The sequence below is a fragment of the Xiphias gladius genome, chromosome 1 (assembly GCF_016859285.1).
Source record: "Xiphias gladius isolate SHS-SW01 ecotype Sanya breed wild chromosome 1, ASM1685928v1, whole genome shotgun sequence".
NCBI classification, from domain to species: Eukaryota; Metazoa; Chordata; class Actinopteri; order Istiophoriformes; family Xiphiidae; genus Xiphias; species Xiphias gladius.
Window position 1 is genome coordinate 4,202,238 of NC_053400.1, and position 17,745 is coordinate 4,219,982.

Below are 17,745 nucleotides of genomic sequence, written 5' to 3' on the forward strand. Positions count from 1 at the left end.
GTAACAGTGAGTAAAAGAGCCTGAGGCCAAAAAAAAAAGACAAGTGTGTTCATACATTAGAGAAAACCTAAAAACAGAAAATGGGACAGGCGACTTAAAAGAGCGGAGGGAGAGTGGAAGTTGTTGTTCAGGTAGCATGATAACAGACAATGATAAGAAACCTGGATACCATCATGCATATGTTGCATTTGTACTCGGTGTAAACCTTTTTATCACAAACATGATCACAGACAGGATAGAACAGGGATAGTAAAGTGTACTTAGTTGTTACTTAGGTGTAACACTTTGACCCATTCTTTTCCCTCTTGCAGCATAGCGACCAGCAGCGCAGTGTCAAAGGAACTTACCCGACTGTTGAAGATCCCGGTGGACACCTACAACAACATCCTGACAGTGCTACAGCTCAAGCACTTCCCACCACTCTTCGAGTACTTTGACTATGAGTCACGCAAGAGCATGAGTTGCTATGTGCTGAGCAACACGCTGGACTACAACACCACCATTGTGGCACAGGAACAGGTCGGATTCCGAGCTACCACTTTAATCACAAAGTTGTCAACATTTACTTGTTTGCCTTTTAACTACACTCAGTACCCATGGAGGTTATAATGTTCAGTTTGTGTTGCAATTGTTTCAGAGAGGGGTCGATTCAGTTATATGATCGTTTCGGAAGCCACAGTTTGTAGTGCTGTTGAACTGTACTACATTATACAGATAGCAATATTATTGCTATATTATTTTGTCCACTCCATTTATATCAATGAGGGTAGGTGTAACAAAATACAGCTCAACAGCACCAGGAAAATACATCTTCCAGAATTATCATACAGCTGAATCAACACCTCTCTAAATCAATTTCAATGAAAAAGAGGATTTATTGCAGGACTTTTGTATTAGACTGCATTAGTTGTACCTAGGTGTTCCTAATAAAGTGCCAACTGAGTGTACAGTAACAGTAAACATCATTCAATGTCGACATTATTTATTTAATTAATTTTTGGGTTGTGAAAGGATAGGCTGTCAGCCGTGCTACACAAACACACAATGGATGAAAATTGATGCTACACAATTGTCCAAAATAAACTCAATATCTAGGGGTACTGCACTGGGCAAGACCTTAAGCAGAATTCATGGTTGACGCAAGGGGTTAACGGGAGTCTCGATAACTATGATAACTATTGTGTATGATTAGATTTAGAAGTAGCATCAGATTTTACCCTTTGATGGCACCCCAGCAACACAAGATGGATGTATAGTGCATGACTATCGACTGGCAGGGCTAAGCATCAGAGATTCCACAGATAAGACAGGGCAGAATTACTTAGTATTTACTAAGGTTAATGCCTGAGTGTTGCCATCTCTTAGTACTCTTACTCTAACATACTTGACCTGTCTCTGACACGTGAGCTCAGAGTGGTTCACTCTCTCAGCCAAAAGCAGGAAAAAAATGTAGAAAAGTACATCAAAATTAAAACTCCTCACTCCCTCCCTGGTTTCTCTAGGTGGATGCCATCTTGAATTTGGTATCCACACTGATACAAGACCAACCAGACCAGCCAGCTGATGATCCTGACCCTGAGGACTTTGCTGAGGAGCAGAGCCTTGTGGGTCGTTTCATCCATCTGCTCCACTCTGAAGATCCTGATCAACAGTACCTTGTGGGTCCCTTCCTCAACATTAAAGGGGCATTGCAGTGATTTTGCAGATTTTTCTCATGTACTAAATATAACACATTCTATACTGCTACTGCTGTACTTAATATTACTGCTGACTATTTTGGAAGTTATGCTGTAGTGTTTTCCCTTTTTAAAGTATTTTCCCACGTTGGCCAATTTAGACTTCTTGTTTACTGTGATGAATTACACCATTTATTGATTTATATCCCATACAGAAATTAATTGAAAGTATGAAAATGTATTAAAAGATTTGAAATTTTACAGTATGCTTTGGAAAATGTGAACAGATTTCAAACTGTTACCTTTTCCATAGTTCTACAATTTTCTAATCCCAAATGTTTTGATTGTTGGGCCACAGTATCTTTGTTGTTGTCTCTGTTGTTCACTGAAATTAACATTCTGATTTGCGGTCAGATTCTGAACACAGCTCGGAAACACTTTGGTGCGGGTGGAAACCAAAGGATTCGCTACACACTCCCTCCTCTGGTGTTTGCTGCCTACCAGCTGGCCTTCAGATACAAGGAAAACTCCTCATTGGTGTGAAAACATCACTTTTCACTATACCTCACATGCTGTAGTTGTAGTTTTGTCTATTCTGTTATTAAATTATCCCAAATTTGTGTCACATCAGGATGACAAGTGGGAAAAGAAGTGTCAGAAGATCTTTTCCTTCGCCCACCAGACCATCAGTGCACTTATTAAGGCTGAGCTTGCTGAGCTGCCTCTTCGACTCTTCCTGCAGGGGGCACTGGCTGCAGGCGAGATTGGCTTTGAGAACCATGAGACTGTAGCATATGAGTTCATGTCACAGGTAAAGTAAAACTGTCAGTTTTGTAGTGTTTGCAACTTTGCACCTTAGTTGCTAGATTTACCAACTTTTCAGACCCCTTTAGCGACTTTTCTTCACAAAAGCATCCATCACCTTTTTTTTTTTTTTTTTTTTTTTGGCAGAGCCTTAGCAACTTTCCGTAGAAGAGAGTTGCCACTGTATCCCCCCGAGTGCAACGTCGGGCTTTCCTGCTGTAGGCACACCTGGCAATACATGTCATTCAATTGACTGCACGGCTGCTGCCATAGACATGACTGAGCTGCTAACTTTCTGAGTGAACATATTACAAGTAAATACAGCTGAAATCACAGCACAGCTGTTGACTTTAACCTCTGTGTATGGTGATTTTGTAAGATGACGTCGTGGTTATAAAATCAGGATTTTAGCAGCAGAGCAGAGCAGCAGCTTGGAAATGGCTTCGAAGTTACTGCTGGTTAACATGTGGTCTTAATGGGCCGTGTTTTAGTCACTATTTCATATTGTTCCATTGTCTGACAAGAGAAACAGAAAAACATGAAAATGACAACAGCTTTATTGGAAATTTGGCTTCATTAAATTATTGTATATGTGAGCACAGAGAGTAGGAGAGAAGCAAACAGATAAAGGACTGAAACCAGCTGACACGAGGCAGAAAGCAAATATGATGTGATGATGTCATAAATATGCTAATTAGCATATTACATCATCTAGCGACATTTAGCTTCCATTGAAAGTTGTTTACAGCAGTTCCACAGTAGTTTTCAACTAAACCCTCAATTTCGCACATTGACCAATCACGGTCCAGCCAAATACTGGGTGCACATGCACCTGTACGTTTGTATCTTGGAAATAATTTGTTGGCTACAGCCCATAGTGTGGAGGACACCATAAACTTAAAGCAGTAAATTGCTTTTCCTGCAGATATAAAGAGCATGGCTGTGAGATTTAGTTACAAGAAAAAGGTGTAATATATGATGAATGGAAATATTTGATGAGACCTACTTGGTCAAAGAAAATCCAATAGGGTACAAAGCATTCAAGTGGATTTGCTAACACTTATACCCAGGCCTTCAATTTAAACATTCTGTGGGGGCTTTTCTCAGCAAAAAGGAATTTGTGGTGTTGATAATAGAAAAGTAGCACTGAGCAACTTGAGAGCAGTAAAACTGAAAATAGGGCAACTATCTGAGGCCAAAAACTATTTTAAAAAATTCCAGAGGCAACCATGGTGATTTCTTTGATATTTTTTTCCTTTTGACTTTCAAATATTGTAAATGACCAAATCTCTACCTCTCTCCTTTTTTACATCCTTTGTCTCATTTGTATTCTTCTCTCCCTCCTTGCCCACCAACCCTGCTGTTCCCATTTCTTCTCTTGCTGCTCAATACATCCCCTCACCAGGCCTTTTCTCTGTATGAGGATGAGATAAGTGACTCCAAAGCCCAGTTGGCAGCCATCACGCTGATCATTGGTACCTTTGAGCGAATGCGTTGTTTCAGCGAGGAAAACCACGAGCCGCTGAGGACTCAGTGTGCACTGGCTGCCTCCAAGCTGCTGAAGAAGCCTGACCAGTGCCGAGCCGTCAGCATCTGCGCCCATCTCTTTTGGTCAGGTCGCAGCACTGACAAAAATGGTGAAGAGGTGAGTTGGAGATGTATGCAAATACACATATATAGGTGATAAGCTAATGTTGAGCAATAATATCAGCCTGGCAACATATCAGTCAAGCTCTATTTCAAACAATCTGTACATCTGGATAAATCTTTTCATCAGGGAAGGGAACTAAATCTGCTGTGCTGAGAGTACATATCCGAAGTATACTCAATGTGAGTCAATTTGTTTTGATTTAATGGCGTCCCCGCAGATGGAGCTTGAAAGCCTTGATGGGAGCAGATGTGACCTGCAATTTTCCACAATCGGGGAAAAAACAGTTATGCTAAAATAATGTGCATGGGGATGGAGAAGGTTAGAAGTTATTTTAAGCACACTGAAGCACACTGTGGCACATCTTTTGGTCTTTAGACGCATTTACCCTGTGTGAACAGGCCACGTTCAGTTCAATACATTCATTTAATTTTTATGAAGTATTTTTGGGGCATTTTTGCTTTTATTAGATAGGAGACAATAGAGAGGTCACAGGAAACAAGTGGGGGGAGTTGGTGTCTGACATGCAACAAAGGTCCCCGGGTAGGCTTGAACCAGGGACCTTATGATAACATGGTCAAGGTTTTAAAGCCCCTAGACTACATGGAAGACCCCAAAAAATTCTAATGGAAAATGCAGATGTTATAGAAGGAAACAGTTTTTATTTTAGATTTTCTGACAATTATCTTTCATTAATATATATATACTACTCGTATTGACACATTTGTGGGGCGCGTATATCTGTTTCCACAGCTGTCAGTTGCTAACTAGTGCTGTTGCATCTTTAGATCCGTGATGGTAAGCGGGTGATGGAGTGTCTAAAGAAAGCCCTGAAGATTGCCAACCAGTGCATGGACCCATCACTGCAAGTCCAGCTTTTCATTGAAATCCTCAACAGATACGTCTGCTTCTATGAGAGAGAAAACGATGCGGTAAGACACCACAAATGTCAAAATTTTACATGGCTGACAGATCTGTTCCAAGCTGTGTTGTGAGCAACTGTCAGTTTGCTCTTAAGTAACCAGATTACTGTTGTCACTCTGCAGTAATCTGATTTCTTAAACGTCATGTAAGGGAGAAAGCTGGTGTCTGTAATTGCTGTAGGGAGAAAACCTAATGTTTGCAGATTTCTCCTGGAGAGAGCTGTTATCTTGGCCTGTGTACACATGGCGGGGTTTCTCATTGGCTTTTTACAGGTGATCGAGTGCAGGACAGAGACAACAGATAGGGAAAGTATCGCTGTGGCTGTGACCATTACACGTAGAGATGCATCCTTGTATTCAGAATGATCAAATTTAAGGTTATATTAAAACTGAAATTGACACTAAAAGTCTATAAAGGTTGTGTAAATGTCTCACTGCAAACAGGAACTCCTATACTGTCCCTTATCCTCCACCCGTTTAGGTGACTGTCCAGGTATTAAACCAGCTGATCCAAAAGATCAGGGAAGATCTTCCCAATCTGGAGGCAAGTGAGGAAACGGAGCAGATCAACAAACACTTCCACAATACACTGGAGCATCTTCGCCTGCAGAGAGAATCCCCTGAGTCTGAGGGCCCTGCCTATGAGGGCCTGGTCCTTTAAAACTATTGCAGGTTGGAAGGATGGAGAGTCCATCCATAAATGTGTCACTATATCATGAATATAAAACTGCACACACTCAAAAGGAAACACAAAGGCGAGGAATAAAAATAAACATCAAGAAATGCTAAAAGAACTCAGTCCTTCTGTTTTTTGATCATAATTATTATTATTCATTTTTCAGGATAATTTCCTCCTCAGTGTCCCTCAATGGCAGAACTACTTTCTGTAACAGGTTGGAGATGTTACACTTTAAGAAATGTGTGTCAGCAACAGTGTACTTAGCTTCAGTTTGCACTTGTGGCACATCTTAGGCATCATTCCTTTATGAATTCATACTTGACCAATTTATCTTTAACCTTCATCTCTTTATTGTCAATAGTAGACTTACTAGCTGTGATAAGTGTATACACTGAGTCAACAACCCCTCACTTGTTCACATCTTCCCAAACTGAGAAGTGGGTATATTAGCTGAGTGTATAAAGGCCACAGAATATAGTAGTGGTGTTACAGCTGTGAAATATATGAGCTAGTTTCCAAACCTGAATAATCAATAACTCTGCTGTTCTTTAGGATGGCTTTGTGGCACGTTTTAAAACAGGTTGGGACCAACCAAACCGAAGACCAGACAAATGGACTTACTTGCAAACATTGGCCCCCCAGGAATGATACATACAAGTTGCCATACTGAGTACGTAATGATGTACACGTTTGTGTGTAAGATTATGGAATTTTTTGCTGCAGCATCTGACAGTGTCTGTGGATCGCTCTTTTTTAGCTATTGTTGATTTGTTGAAGGCAGTATTCACCAATTTCTCTCCCTTTTTGAATCTGTGTGTAAACCCACTTGTAAATCAGAAAGAAAAAAGCAGATTAAATAGCAATTATCATTGTCATTTACTGAAATAAAATTGAAATTAACAATAAATATTTGCATTTTGTTAATTTTACACATGGCATATGAATATAATAAAATCTTATCATTATTAATATATTGAGTGACTGTCATATATTATGGTCTCATGTTATTATCTCATGTATATTACTTGTCATGTGTTTCTTGCATCATGGCGACATGACACTGCACACTTAGGGTAAGATTCCAAAAATGTCTGACCAGTCTGTGAATATTCTCTGGCCTTTTTGTCTGGCAACTTTCACCACACTTGTTACATAGGAACGCCGTAACAATATATCAGCTCTATCAGTTGGTAAACATGAGTCGGTGAGTTAAAAACTTGGTGACCTACCACATGAAATCATAGTTCAATCCTGACATAATGTGGATGCGGCGAGCTGTTTACACAATCATACACACTGATGGTGAGTTCTATCATACTGAGGGAAGAAAACATGTTTTACAATAATGTAAAAATGATTAGGCAATAAATGCAATACATTTAAAATATAAAAGGCAGAAATAAGATATAAAATTCATTTTTTCCCCAATCACTGATTTGTTGTTTGCTGTAGAAAGAAACTCCTGAACTAACCACAGCTGATATGATCCTGTTAAGGAATAGATTCCAGTTGAATGAAGCAGAAGCTGAGTGACTGCAACTGATGATTATTTCATTTAAATGAATGGATTATGGAAGAATGAATAAGAAAACCTCAAGGGACCGTTCCTATTTTTTTTTTTATTTTTTATACACAGGGTTACATATTTTGCAACCTTTAAAGAACACTTCAGGAACATTAGGAAAACTTTCCTGAATTAGAATAGGGGGACGTTCTCGTAACGTTAAAGAATGGAAAATGTTGGTTTACTGAGCGGCCAAGTGGCTGGTAAGCAAAGTCAAAATCAAAAAAAATGTGCAAGATAAATATTGACAGTGAGGTTCCAGAGAATCTTTCCACACCAATTCTGTCACCTCAGAGGAGTTGGAAATGTGGGTGTTTCCTATATCGCAAGATTTGAGGAAAATAATCTAACATGGCCTAAACCAAAAGATCTAGCTCCATATAAGGAACACTTACAGAAAGTATTAAATCTGCATTGTACGGTTAGTGATTTATGAACCAAAATGCGTTTACTTTTACTATCGTGAATAATAATAATAAGAAGAAAAAGAATAACAATCATATCACCAAGAACAAACACAATAGGGGCCCCAGTTGATGCTTGCACCCCTAAAAATAAGATACTGTACTGAAAATCATTCGAATCCTTACAGGGTCGGACACGGCACAAAGTCTCCCGAGGGGGGGGCTGCAGCCCCACACACCGCATACTCAAAACCTGCAATAGAGTAACATGTGCAAACAGCCAGGAGTAGAAGTCGGAGTAAAATGATTCTGTTCCGGACGAGGCTTTTGTGTTTATCTCTTGTGATGGTCAACTGAGGACCGAGGAGAAGCAGAGCGCGACGAGTCTGCTATCTACCATTTTTCCCCAAAGAACATTGAATGCAACCCGCCGCCAGCGGGACTCACCGTGCGCATGCTCCCAGCTTTAGTATTATTAGTATACTGTAGTATGTATGTGCTTCTTAAAGGTTTGTCGTCATCCAGCGACATCGGTTTGTGCTTCTTGCATGCCTCCCGCGTGTTAATGTAGGTCGGAGCACATCAGTTGACGTCCATGTGTTGCGGAGAGAAGTTGTAGCTAGCGTAGAACTATCGGCGTATCGCTGGAGGAAACGGACTATGTCGGCAAATAAAACAAAGAAAGTCAAAATGGCCACTAAATCTTGTCCTGAATGCGACCAACAGGTGAGAAATTACACTTGTCGAATTTCAGCGTCGTTGCTGGTGGCGGTCGTTGTGTACTTGCCGTAGTTTTAGTGATGTTCATTGATGTATGAGCAGTCATGGCAGCAGACACTGGGCAGTTGCGAGCTCTTAAGACGGAAATGGGGTTCAGCGGCAGCCCCGCTGCACAGGTTGTGTAAGCGACGGTACATTCGAACCCCACGCAGCGGCTGAACAGGTTAGCTGTTGGTTTTCTGTTCTGGGAAAAATCACAGCCCTTGGTGGTCTCTGAAATATGGATCTAATTACACAGATTTACACCTATTTCTGCAGTTACTCGCGTTGTGACAGTCTTGTATTCAGCACATTTACTACCCAGATGGTATTACAGTAAATTCCGTACTTTGTTTTATTGCTGCAGTGGTTTACAGCACGTGAACTCCCCCATAAGCGAAATCATTAGATTTGAAAATGCCTGGATGGAATTTGTTACCATCGTTTTCCCTGCGCTTACACCAGTATGTCAGGGCCATTGGTTCTGGCCGTGGGGGTTTTAAACCTGAGGTGAACTACAGTCCATCTACGGCTAATGTTCGCCTGATATTTCCTAAATAGCACACCACAAAGTATTCCACAGTGTCGTTGATCAGTATTTTTTTTTTTGAGGGGGGGGGTTGCAGTTAAGGCAACAGCAGTGTTTGGTTTAAAGGGGAACTCCAGTCTGGGGGAAACCTAGACATAACACACTGTGTGTCTCCCCGACTCCTACCACTGGCTAGAATGGCCAGCAGCAGTTTGACTCCCAGTTCAGAGTAGCAGTTTATTGAAGCACTGTCCAAAACAATAAACAAAAGTCGACTAATCGGACCCTAAAATTAAACCGACTAAAACTAAAGTTAAAAAAAAAACAACTTGTTTTTAACCTGAACTCCTAAACTGAAAACAGGAGAAACCTGTTCACAACCATGGGACTTCCCTCTCCTCCCAGAACCGCTCCTAGCAGCGCCCTATAAATACACTGGATCAAACTAGGTGTCTCGCATGAAACTATTTTTACAACCTGGTGAAAGCACCACACAACTACAAGACTTTTCACACAAGTTTATTAGAAGTATCAACCACTAACTCCACACGCTGGCTGCAACTGTTGGGAGTGGCAGAGGTGGAGAAGGAAGGTCTCTGTCCGCTGGGGTTCAAATGGATCCGTGTCATCTGCCTGTCCAGTATGGAGGCAGCTATCTCTTCAAATGAGCCAGTGATGTTGCACCACCTGTTGCTCATCATCCCCACACATGTACACACTAAGCTTGTTCTACCGTTTCTGAAACCGGCAATCTGAAATTCACACCCAATTGAAGTTTGACAGGTTATGCAAAAGGTGAGAGAGGAGCCAGGTGTGAAGTCGCCTCTCTAGCTCTCTTATTTTTCATTCTCCATACAACTACCGCTGTCACCTTCTCATGAGAACAGCTGAATGCAACACTATAAAGGCCTCTCAGAGGAGACTGACAGAAAATATGCACTGTTATCGCCATATTTAGATATTTAAATGATATCCTGCCCCCCATCTCCATGACAGCCTTTCCCCTCTGCCTCCCACTCTGGCTGTTCACAACAGGCGTGAACACGTTTGAATTCCTGATGTGGTTGGACAGTGCATCATATGACCTAGTTCTGTTCGAGCATAATCCAACCCTAACGCCCCCAAATCTCCAACCCAAACTATTGGAAGTTCAGTTGCATTGTGGGTAATATAGGCGCCAGGTTTTGACAAGGGAGTAACATTACATTTTGCCCGTGACATTTCCCAAAGTTAAATTTTATGTTGTAAAAATTTGACATTGTTACACATTATTCACAAGGATGAGGTGTTGAAATTTATATTATATAGCAAACTTGTAAATATCATGTGGCCTGGAATATGGGAATTTTCAAGAGGAATATAAAGACCTTAGTGGAATTACCAGCTGTACACAACCACTGCAAGCAGAAGCAGTTCCTTATTTTAAGAAATGTTGAGCTTGCCCAAGTTGGAACAGGAGCCTCACCAAGCAGCTGCAAAAGCTTGTAATAAGTATTAATCACTTCTGTGTTCAAATGTCCATGATATTACAATGATTCTGATGATGCAGGGGGAGACATCTGAAATACTCAAGAGTTGTCTGTTTGTTTCCTTACCTCCCGCCAGCAATTTTCTTCATTTCATAATGCTATGAAAATGACTTGACACTTGTTGGAGTCTACCACAGTAAACATCATGCCTGTTCTGTTAGCTAAGACACTAAGAACATGCCTCTAGGATCAACTTGGCTTACTTTATGGATTACATATAATGGTATGTTTAATTACATCAGAATGTATTGTAATATATTTCTGATGATCTGTGTGGTCAGAAAATGTTGATTTTTAAGGTACTCTGATAATGTTTACAAGACCGCCACAGAATGCTACTAAAAATCAGTCCTGCCCTTAACACAGGACTTTCTCTAAGACATGGAACACACACTGTGAAAATCGTCGGGACGACTTTTAAATTATACCCTTCTCTAAATATCCTGTGACACCAGCTCCATTTTTGTCGTATGTAAGATATTGTGTGATTAAATTGGCTGATAGTTCTGAAAAAACAAATTTATGATCCAAGAGGAAAAATCATTTTATATGTGCTGTTCTGTTGTGACATCCATGGATCAAAGCTAACATTTCTACCCCCCCCCCCCAAGTGGCAAGCTTTCAAAGTAGTAGTAATTAAATCTACTTCATGTTTCCTGTTTTTTTTCTCTCTAGATTCCAGTTGCATGCAAGTCCTGCCCATGCGGTTATGTGTTTATTAGCAGAAAACTCCTAAATGCCAAGTTAAATGAGCGCTCTCCAGCCATAGCAGGTAAGGTTCAGCTTGCACAATGCTAATGAATTATGTCTGAAAATTAAGCACCTCGTGCTTAATGTGTGAACAAGTCGTGTTCATGTGTTCATTGTGAATGAATGAGAATGTGTTCATTCTTCTAAATGTGTGTGGAGCTAAGTAATATTAATTAATCAAAAGTTAATTCTACTAAATCTTACAATGCTGTCATTTATTTTGAAGTTAAAGACATACTGTATACAATAATTCCCACACTATTTATAAGTACTTGATTGATGGTTCTCATGATGTTGCTTGTAAATAACTGCGTCTTTCACATGACCCCACTTGTAGCCGGATTTTGTAAATCCAGAGTTAACAAAGCCAGCTGATAACCAGCTTCGTCATGCCGTTTATCCAGGATCATCAGTGTTAGGCTAAGTGAAGCCAGGTAACCCCATGAGAGGCCCGTGAGCTCTGCGGGGGCCATACATCTGTTGCAGGACTCCTTGTTCTTCTTGTTACTGGTTGTTGTCATGCTTCAGAATGAATTTGGGAAAGATTCTGAATACACACATCTGCCTGTCTGTCTATGTAATTTATATATATTTATATTATATAATTTATATATATATATAATTTTTTTTTTTTTACAGACACACACACACACACACACACACAGAGATTTCACTGAATGGTTTGATGATTATGAAAATGATGTGAATCATGTGCTGTGGCCTTTGCAGTCACCAGATCTCAACCCAGTTGAACACCTATGGGAGATTTTGCACTGATGTGTGAGACAGCACTCTCACTATAATTGAAACACCAAATGAGGGAAAATCTTTTGATGGAATAATGTTCATCTGTTTATAGATCCCCTATATAGATATGTATATATGTACTGTACTCTAACATATTGATATATGGAAAAATGTTAAAATATGTTAATAGTAGTCTAGTGGTGGTTCAGGAATAATTATTAAAAAACTTCAAAAAAACTACTTAGATGTATCACAAACTTAGATATTTCAATGATATCCAATTTTACGTTCATGTTAGCTGATTTCTGTTTGAGAGGGGATTATTTCACACTTACCAATCAGTAAGTGACCCATCAGCCTCATTGTCAATCCGGTCAGAAACTGTTGTACTGCTCGCTTGAAGCAGAAAATTTTTGTCATTGATCAAAAAAAAATGCACTGATTTAAGACTTTCTAATTTTGTAATACAACTTACAACAAACTGCACAGCTGTATCTATCTCATCAACATTTGTGACCATTTTTCTGGCTCTGGCACAGGACTTCATTCTTAATTTTGCCTACAAAGCTTAGATCGGAACAGTTTTTTTCTAACCAGGGACTCAACAGTCAATAAGCACAACACCAGACTTTCTTGAACTGCTTGAATTGCAGAGACGTCAGCCTGGAACCAGTCTAACACACAAATTATACTGATATTTTTTTGGTATCCATGTTTTCCTCTTTTAGACAAGCTGGACTTTAAGCGGAGGAGGACAGAGCGCATTCGAAGAGAGAGGATCGACTCTCATTTAACTAGTGACATGGAGAACAGGAGAAGATCCCGGGCCAACAGCCAGTCAGATCCTATCCGGAGGGGACGGGGCAGACCAAAATCAGTGGGGTTGAAAAAACAGGAAGAGGAGAAAGGTACAAATATGTGATTATTTACAGTTGGATATTACAGGTCTGAAAGGCCTTTGAGAAGAGACTTGTCTGTCTGAAAATGTGTACCATTTCAGTAACTGCGGAACTGGGTGCACATGCATGAGAAACAACAGCTTCTAAATTTTATAAGCTGGTCTCTATGCTAGGTGTGGTATAGGCTTGTCAGGATTGGAGGGAGGTGGGAACCAGGAGCTGTCAGAAATCACCTTTATAACGCCCACACCATTAAATTATCATGTATCTGTCAACAATCATCACGGTAATATCTCAGTCATCATTACTGAATGTCAGAGGGACTATCCCCCGTTTCAAATTTCTCCTCTCTGGGATGGATTTGTTACTGCGGTGTTCTTCGTATTCTTTCTGAACACCGCTTCTGGAAAAGCCTTCCTTAATGCATGTAAAGCAGAAATATGCGCTGCTACCTATTGCCTTTTTGTTTAGCCCTCTAAAGCTAGGAGAGTATCAGTAAATGCAGAGGGCAGGTTGGGATTCTGTCCAAACACCAACTAATGAGGATTGTAGCCATTGACATTTTACATGATGTTCTTTGTCACAAGAGCCCAATCCAGACCAGTGTTCCACTCACAGCCATTACTTGTCTTCACTTTCATCACAGTCTATGTAAGTGTTTGGTTGTGTAGCTCTAGACCTCTGTTGCTCCAAGGTCTACATTCCACCATGGTCACTGAAAAGTTTCTGAGGTGGACCACATACATTTACCCAGGCATGGACAAAGTGTTTCACATTTCAGAAGATTTTTTTTTGTTGTTAAAATGCCGCCTGTACTAAACCGTGTGAACTGGTCAATAATATGAAGATACGACACACCTGGTTCAAGTTCATGCAGATCTACTGCCACAGTGTCATTGTACTGAGATGCCCGTGGTTGGCCAACAGCAGGCTTTGATATAGTCTTGCTGTATCCTTGACATGTTTCAAACTCACAAACAACTTTCTGCAGGATGGAGTTACATTCTGTATCTTTATTGCCTGAATTATTAATAAAGCCTATGTAGCCCGTACGCTGAGGCAAGACCAAATTGTTTATGGAGTTTAATCAGGATTTTTGCACTTTTCCTCTGAATTAAGCTTTTTGAGATTATCAGTATTTCATCTTTACAGTGGCTCTCTACAAATTCATTCCCCTTTTCCTTTGGGGTTACATCCTCTGCCATTGCTAACATGGAATGTTCTTGCCTTTATTTGTTCATGATATTCAGTCAGTCCTCTGTTATTTTACGCATCAAGCATAGTCCCTGCTCTTTTCATGGAGGCTTTGCTTAAAACCCCTGGAATGGTAGCTGGAACCCCTTCTGCTTCAATGTGACACTCGAGCTGTCCAATTTTTGCAGGAATCTCCAGTTTTGTGGTGGAGTACACTGCTCTTTCATCTCCAAACATAGCCAGTAGATGACTGAGTGTTTCATTTTTCCTCAAATCCTTCATCTTGGTCTGGCTTACTTCGGCAGTGCAGCTATCTAGCCATTCCTGTCTACACACAGCTCAACATGTGGTGTCTATTATTGCTGAACTGAAGCACTCTGACATTAAAGAAAAATCTTCTTCAGTGGTTGACTCTTGTGCACACAGTACTACATTATCTGTGTTATCTTCAGTTAGCTTGACTTGCTCACCTCAGTGTTCAGTGTCTTTGGTCCAGTGGAATTTGCTTTGGCAAACCGCACATTATGATCGGCGACTGTATCTTCCCAGTGGATTTGTGCCAGGCAGTCATCTTTTGTTTATCATTTTGGGGCCATCACTTGCCTCCCTGTTGTCTCTGCTCGGTTATACTGTATATGCTGTCTGCTGCTTAATTCCGATTGCTGAAGCACACTCCTATAAATCTCCCCTTCGATGCCAACATCATTGACGCAAAAGGCACATATGTGCCTGGTCTCAGAGCTTGCTATCGGGCTTTCATATCCAAGCATGCAGTATCCAGCAATTGCATCAAAAGTACAACGGTTTTATTGGCGAATGCCATGTTCACAACACAACTGATTGATTCACTGAAGACTGATTATGCAGAGCAAATAGTCACTCTTTGCAACAATGATTTGGTTAAAGTTGTTTTCATTTCTTCAGTGTAACTGAATAAAGTGGCGAGTTTGGAGTTACAATGATCTTGTTACACTGTAGCCATTAGTCTGTACTTTACACTTGAACTTAAGATCATTTACTTTCAGCTGGTCTGTAGATGCGCAGGCATAGTGGTCTGGTATCTGGCTTCATTTGAGCCACCTCTGACAATGTATAATCCAGATAAGGGGTTTTCAAGGTCTGACACTGCGGGGTAACCCTCAAACAAAATTAAAAATCTGTGTTAGCTAGCATTTCTTTACAGATTACACACGGAGCCTGCACCGACTCATCTCAGCCAGCAAGAGTAAAACCCAGCTCGTTGTATTCATTCTTCATCATATTTCGTCATTTTTAACTTTTCTTTTTCTTTTTCAAGAACCTTTATTGCTGTGAGTCACAGCTACTGCTGCTGATCATGTTAGTAAGCAAGCCAAATCAGTGGGCCAAACTACAGTAAATAATTTCCTGTTTTTTTCAGAACACTGGCATCCACCTGTCCCTTTCACCTCTCGCTGCGTCCACGCACCCCTCCAACTCCCCATGATGTGAATTTATGTACACTTCTGTATCATATTTGTAGAATTAGGTCAATTTTTTCAAATTAAAGTTAATTTTAGCTTTATCGGCGTGACCATAGTTAAATACATTATTGCCAAAATGGATTCTCTGTGATTGATTGTGTTTTATCATATTCACAGAGAAACAAGAGAAGGAAGTGGATATTTATGCCAGTCTTTCCGATGAGAAGGCCTTTGTGTTTTCTGTGGCCTTGGCTGAGATCAACCGCAAGATCCTGGGTCAAAAACTCATCCTATAGATTAAAGCCTGAATAACTGAGAAACCCAGCACAGAGGACCTATCCAAGGAAAACTAACAAAGAGGATGACCAAAGAGGGCAGAACTGGCTGGAGCTAAACTTTGACCTGGACGGACTTCACTTGGATGATAATGAATATCATGAATTTTCTCTCTTAAAAACATATTGTCATCAATTACTGGTATGTACAGTACACACCATGTATTTAGGAGATACGGTGATCAACCATTTCAGATCGTCTTATTTAAGATGAATTTCGCCTTGTTTGGAATGCGGATGAAATGAAGTAACAAAAAGCTGGCGATGGCCAGCTTTAATAACAGAATGCCATATATCATTGTATAATGCGATAATATCACCACACACACACACACACACACACACACACACACACACACACACACACACACACACACACACACACACACACACACACACACACTCCAAATAGGGTAGACTGTCTGGGCTCAAACATCCCTCTTTACAGTCTTTTTAAATGGTCACATCCCAATTGTTGTTACCAGAGGGTTTCTATTACTTCACGATGCTACAACCACTTAAAATAAGGTTCTGTTATTGAACACTTTAAACAAAGTATCTGAACTGTAAAGAATTAATTTATTTAGAATCTGTGGGCTCAAAAAAAATTTCAATCAACCAAACATTAGTCAACAGAATGAACCCTCATAGTTCAAACGGACTGACAATTGAACATTTTACTGTTAAACAGAAAACGCACATGTATAATAAAATGTTGATCAAACAATTGAGCCACTGAGCTTTTAGTGCAGGAAAAAACAGCAGGAATTCTAACTGCCAAGCTTTGTGTAGTTCTAACTGCTGCTGTTCTGTATTTTGTGCAACCTTGGCTCATCTCAAACGTATTGATAAAGTTTATCTAAAGGGATTTGACAAGTTTTTTAGTTTAAAAATTGTTCAGTGGCCAAAGGGTATATTTCTTAAGAGAGATTACCAATGATTCCTGAAAATCTGTTTCAGTGTTTTTAAATAAACTTGAGCTAAATTACAGTGAAACTCAGTCTGGCTAGCTTTCAGGTTTAGTTTCAACTCAGGAGGCTGGCTCGTGGTCCAAGATGAATATCACATACTGTCCAGTTCTGTGGGTTAAATCCAGCTAGGGACAGGGGGGGAGGACTGGGATGCTGCAGAGAAAGAAAAAGTGATGAAATGGCCCCACCCGGATGCATTTTGGATTTTAAAATCCCTGCTAAGAAGGAGCCTGACATAACTAGTAAAATATTATTATCAAAATAATAGTAGACAAAGATGAAGTGTTTTGGGAACACTGCCAGTCATGAGGACTGGAAAGACAGAAGTGGAGCACAGATGCACAGTACCAGCAAAGAGGCCGGCCAACAAACGCACACACCACCAATTTATAAGCCGTTGTTTTTAAAATTCACTCAAACTATAGCTCATTAAATTTCAAAAGAGCTGCGGTGGACTGTTTAGACCAGGTATACCACACCACTTAGTAAGCAAGTTGGAGGAATGATTAAAGATACAACTGCATGTTCCACTTTTTAATCAACAATTACAAAACAGAAATTCTTGTCAATGGTGTTCAGCTTCCGCGGCAGGAATTATTTTCACATTTGGTCCCTGAATGTATCACAGATCATTATTTAAATGTTTTTTCATGGTTTTTTTTTTGGTTATATTTGTAACATGTAAGCCACAATTGTAACTTTCTTTTGTTGAACACTTAAGTGATCTGGTGAATATACACTAAAATTGGAGATACTACGGTCAATAAAGTTTTCTTGAAGAAACAAAACTGGAGGTCGATTGTAATTAGATTTGTGATTTGGGTCTTGACCGCTGGATGGGATGCGAAGTGCGGTAGAGAAGGCGTTCAGAGGACCCGCGGCTGGACACGTG

At 40.2% G+C, this 17,745-nt stretch overlaps 2 protein-coding genes across 6 annotated transcripts in view; both read left to right on the plus strand.

Moving 5' to 3' along the window:
* Positions 1-6,701, plus strand: part of vps35 (VPS35 retromer complex component) — a 33,522-nt gene extending 26,821 nt beyond the window's left edge. For 3 of the 4 annotated variants that reach the window (XM_040147331.1, XM_040147536.1, XM_040147492.1), the window contains exons 11-17: positions 312-519; positions 1,503-1,658; positions 2,091-2,213; positions 2,308-2,487; positions 3,886-4,125; positions 4,917-5,060; positions 5,533-6,701. In XM_040147331.1, the coding sequence (XP_040003265.1) occupies positions 312-519; positions 1,503-1,658; positions 2,091-2,213; positions 2,308-2,487; positions 3,886-4,125; positions 4,917-5,060; positions 5,533-5,712 (1,231 nt within the window). In that variant the 3' untranslated portion in view covers positions 5,713-6,701. The remainder of the gene's footprint in view (positions 1-311; positions 520-1,502; positions 1,659-2,090; positions 2,214-2,307; positions 2,488-3,885; positions 4,126-4,916; positions 5,061-5,532) is intronic. The other variant, XM_040147412.1, reaches the window with a different exon arrangement.
* Positions 6,702-8,316: 1,615 nt separating this feature from the next.
* c1h16orf87 (chromosome 1 C16orf87 homolog) lies at positions 8,317-16,018 on the plus strand. Of its 2 annotated transcripts, XM_040147751.1 has the most exons (5): positions 8,317-8,424; positions 11,191-11,287; positions 12,741-12,920; positions 15,505-15,571; positions 15,725-16,018. In XM_040147751.1, exons 1-5 carry the CDS (start codon positions 8,359-8,361, stop codon positions 15,768-15,770), a joined length of 456 nt encoding a protein of 151 aa, XP_040003685.1. In that variant the 5' UTR covers positions 8,317-8,358; the 3' UTR covers positions 15,771-16,018. The 2 variants fall into 2 exon arrangements, with proteins under 2 accessions (XP_040003685.1, XP_040003597.1); XM_040147663.1 differs by lacking the exon at positions 15,505-15,571.
* The last annotated feature ends 1,727 nt before the right edge of the window (positions 16,019-17,745 follow it).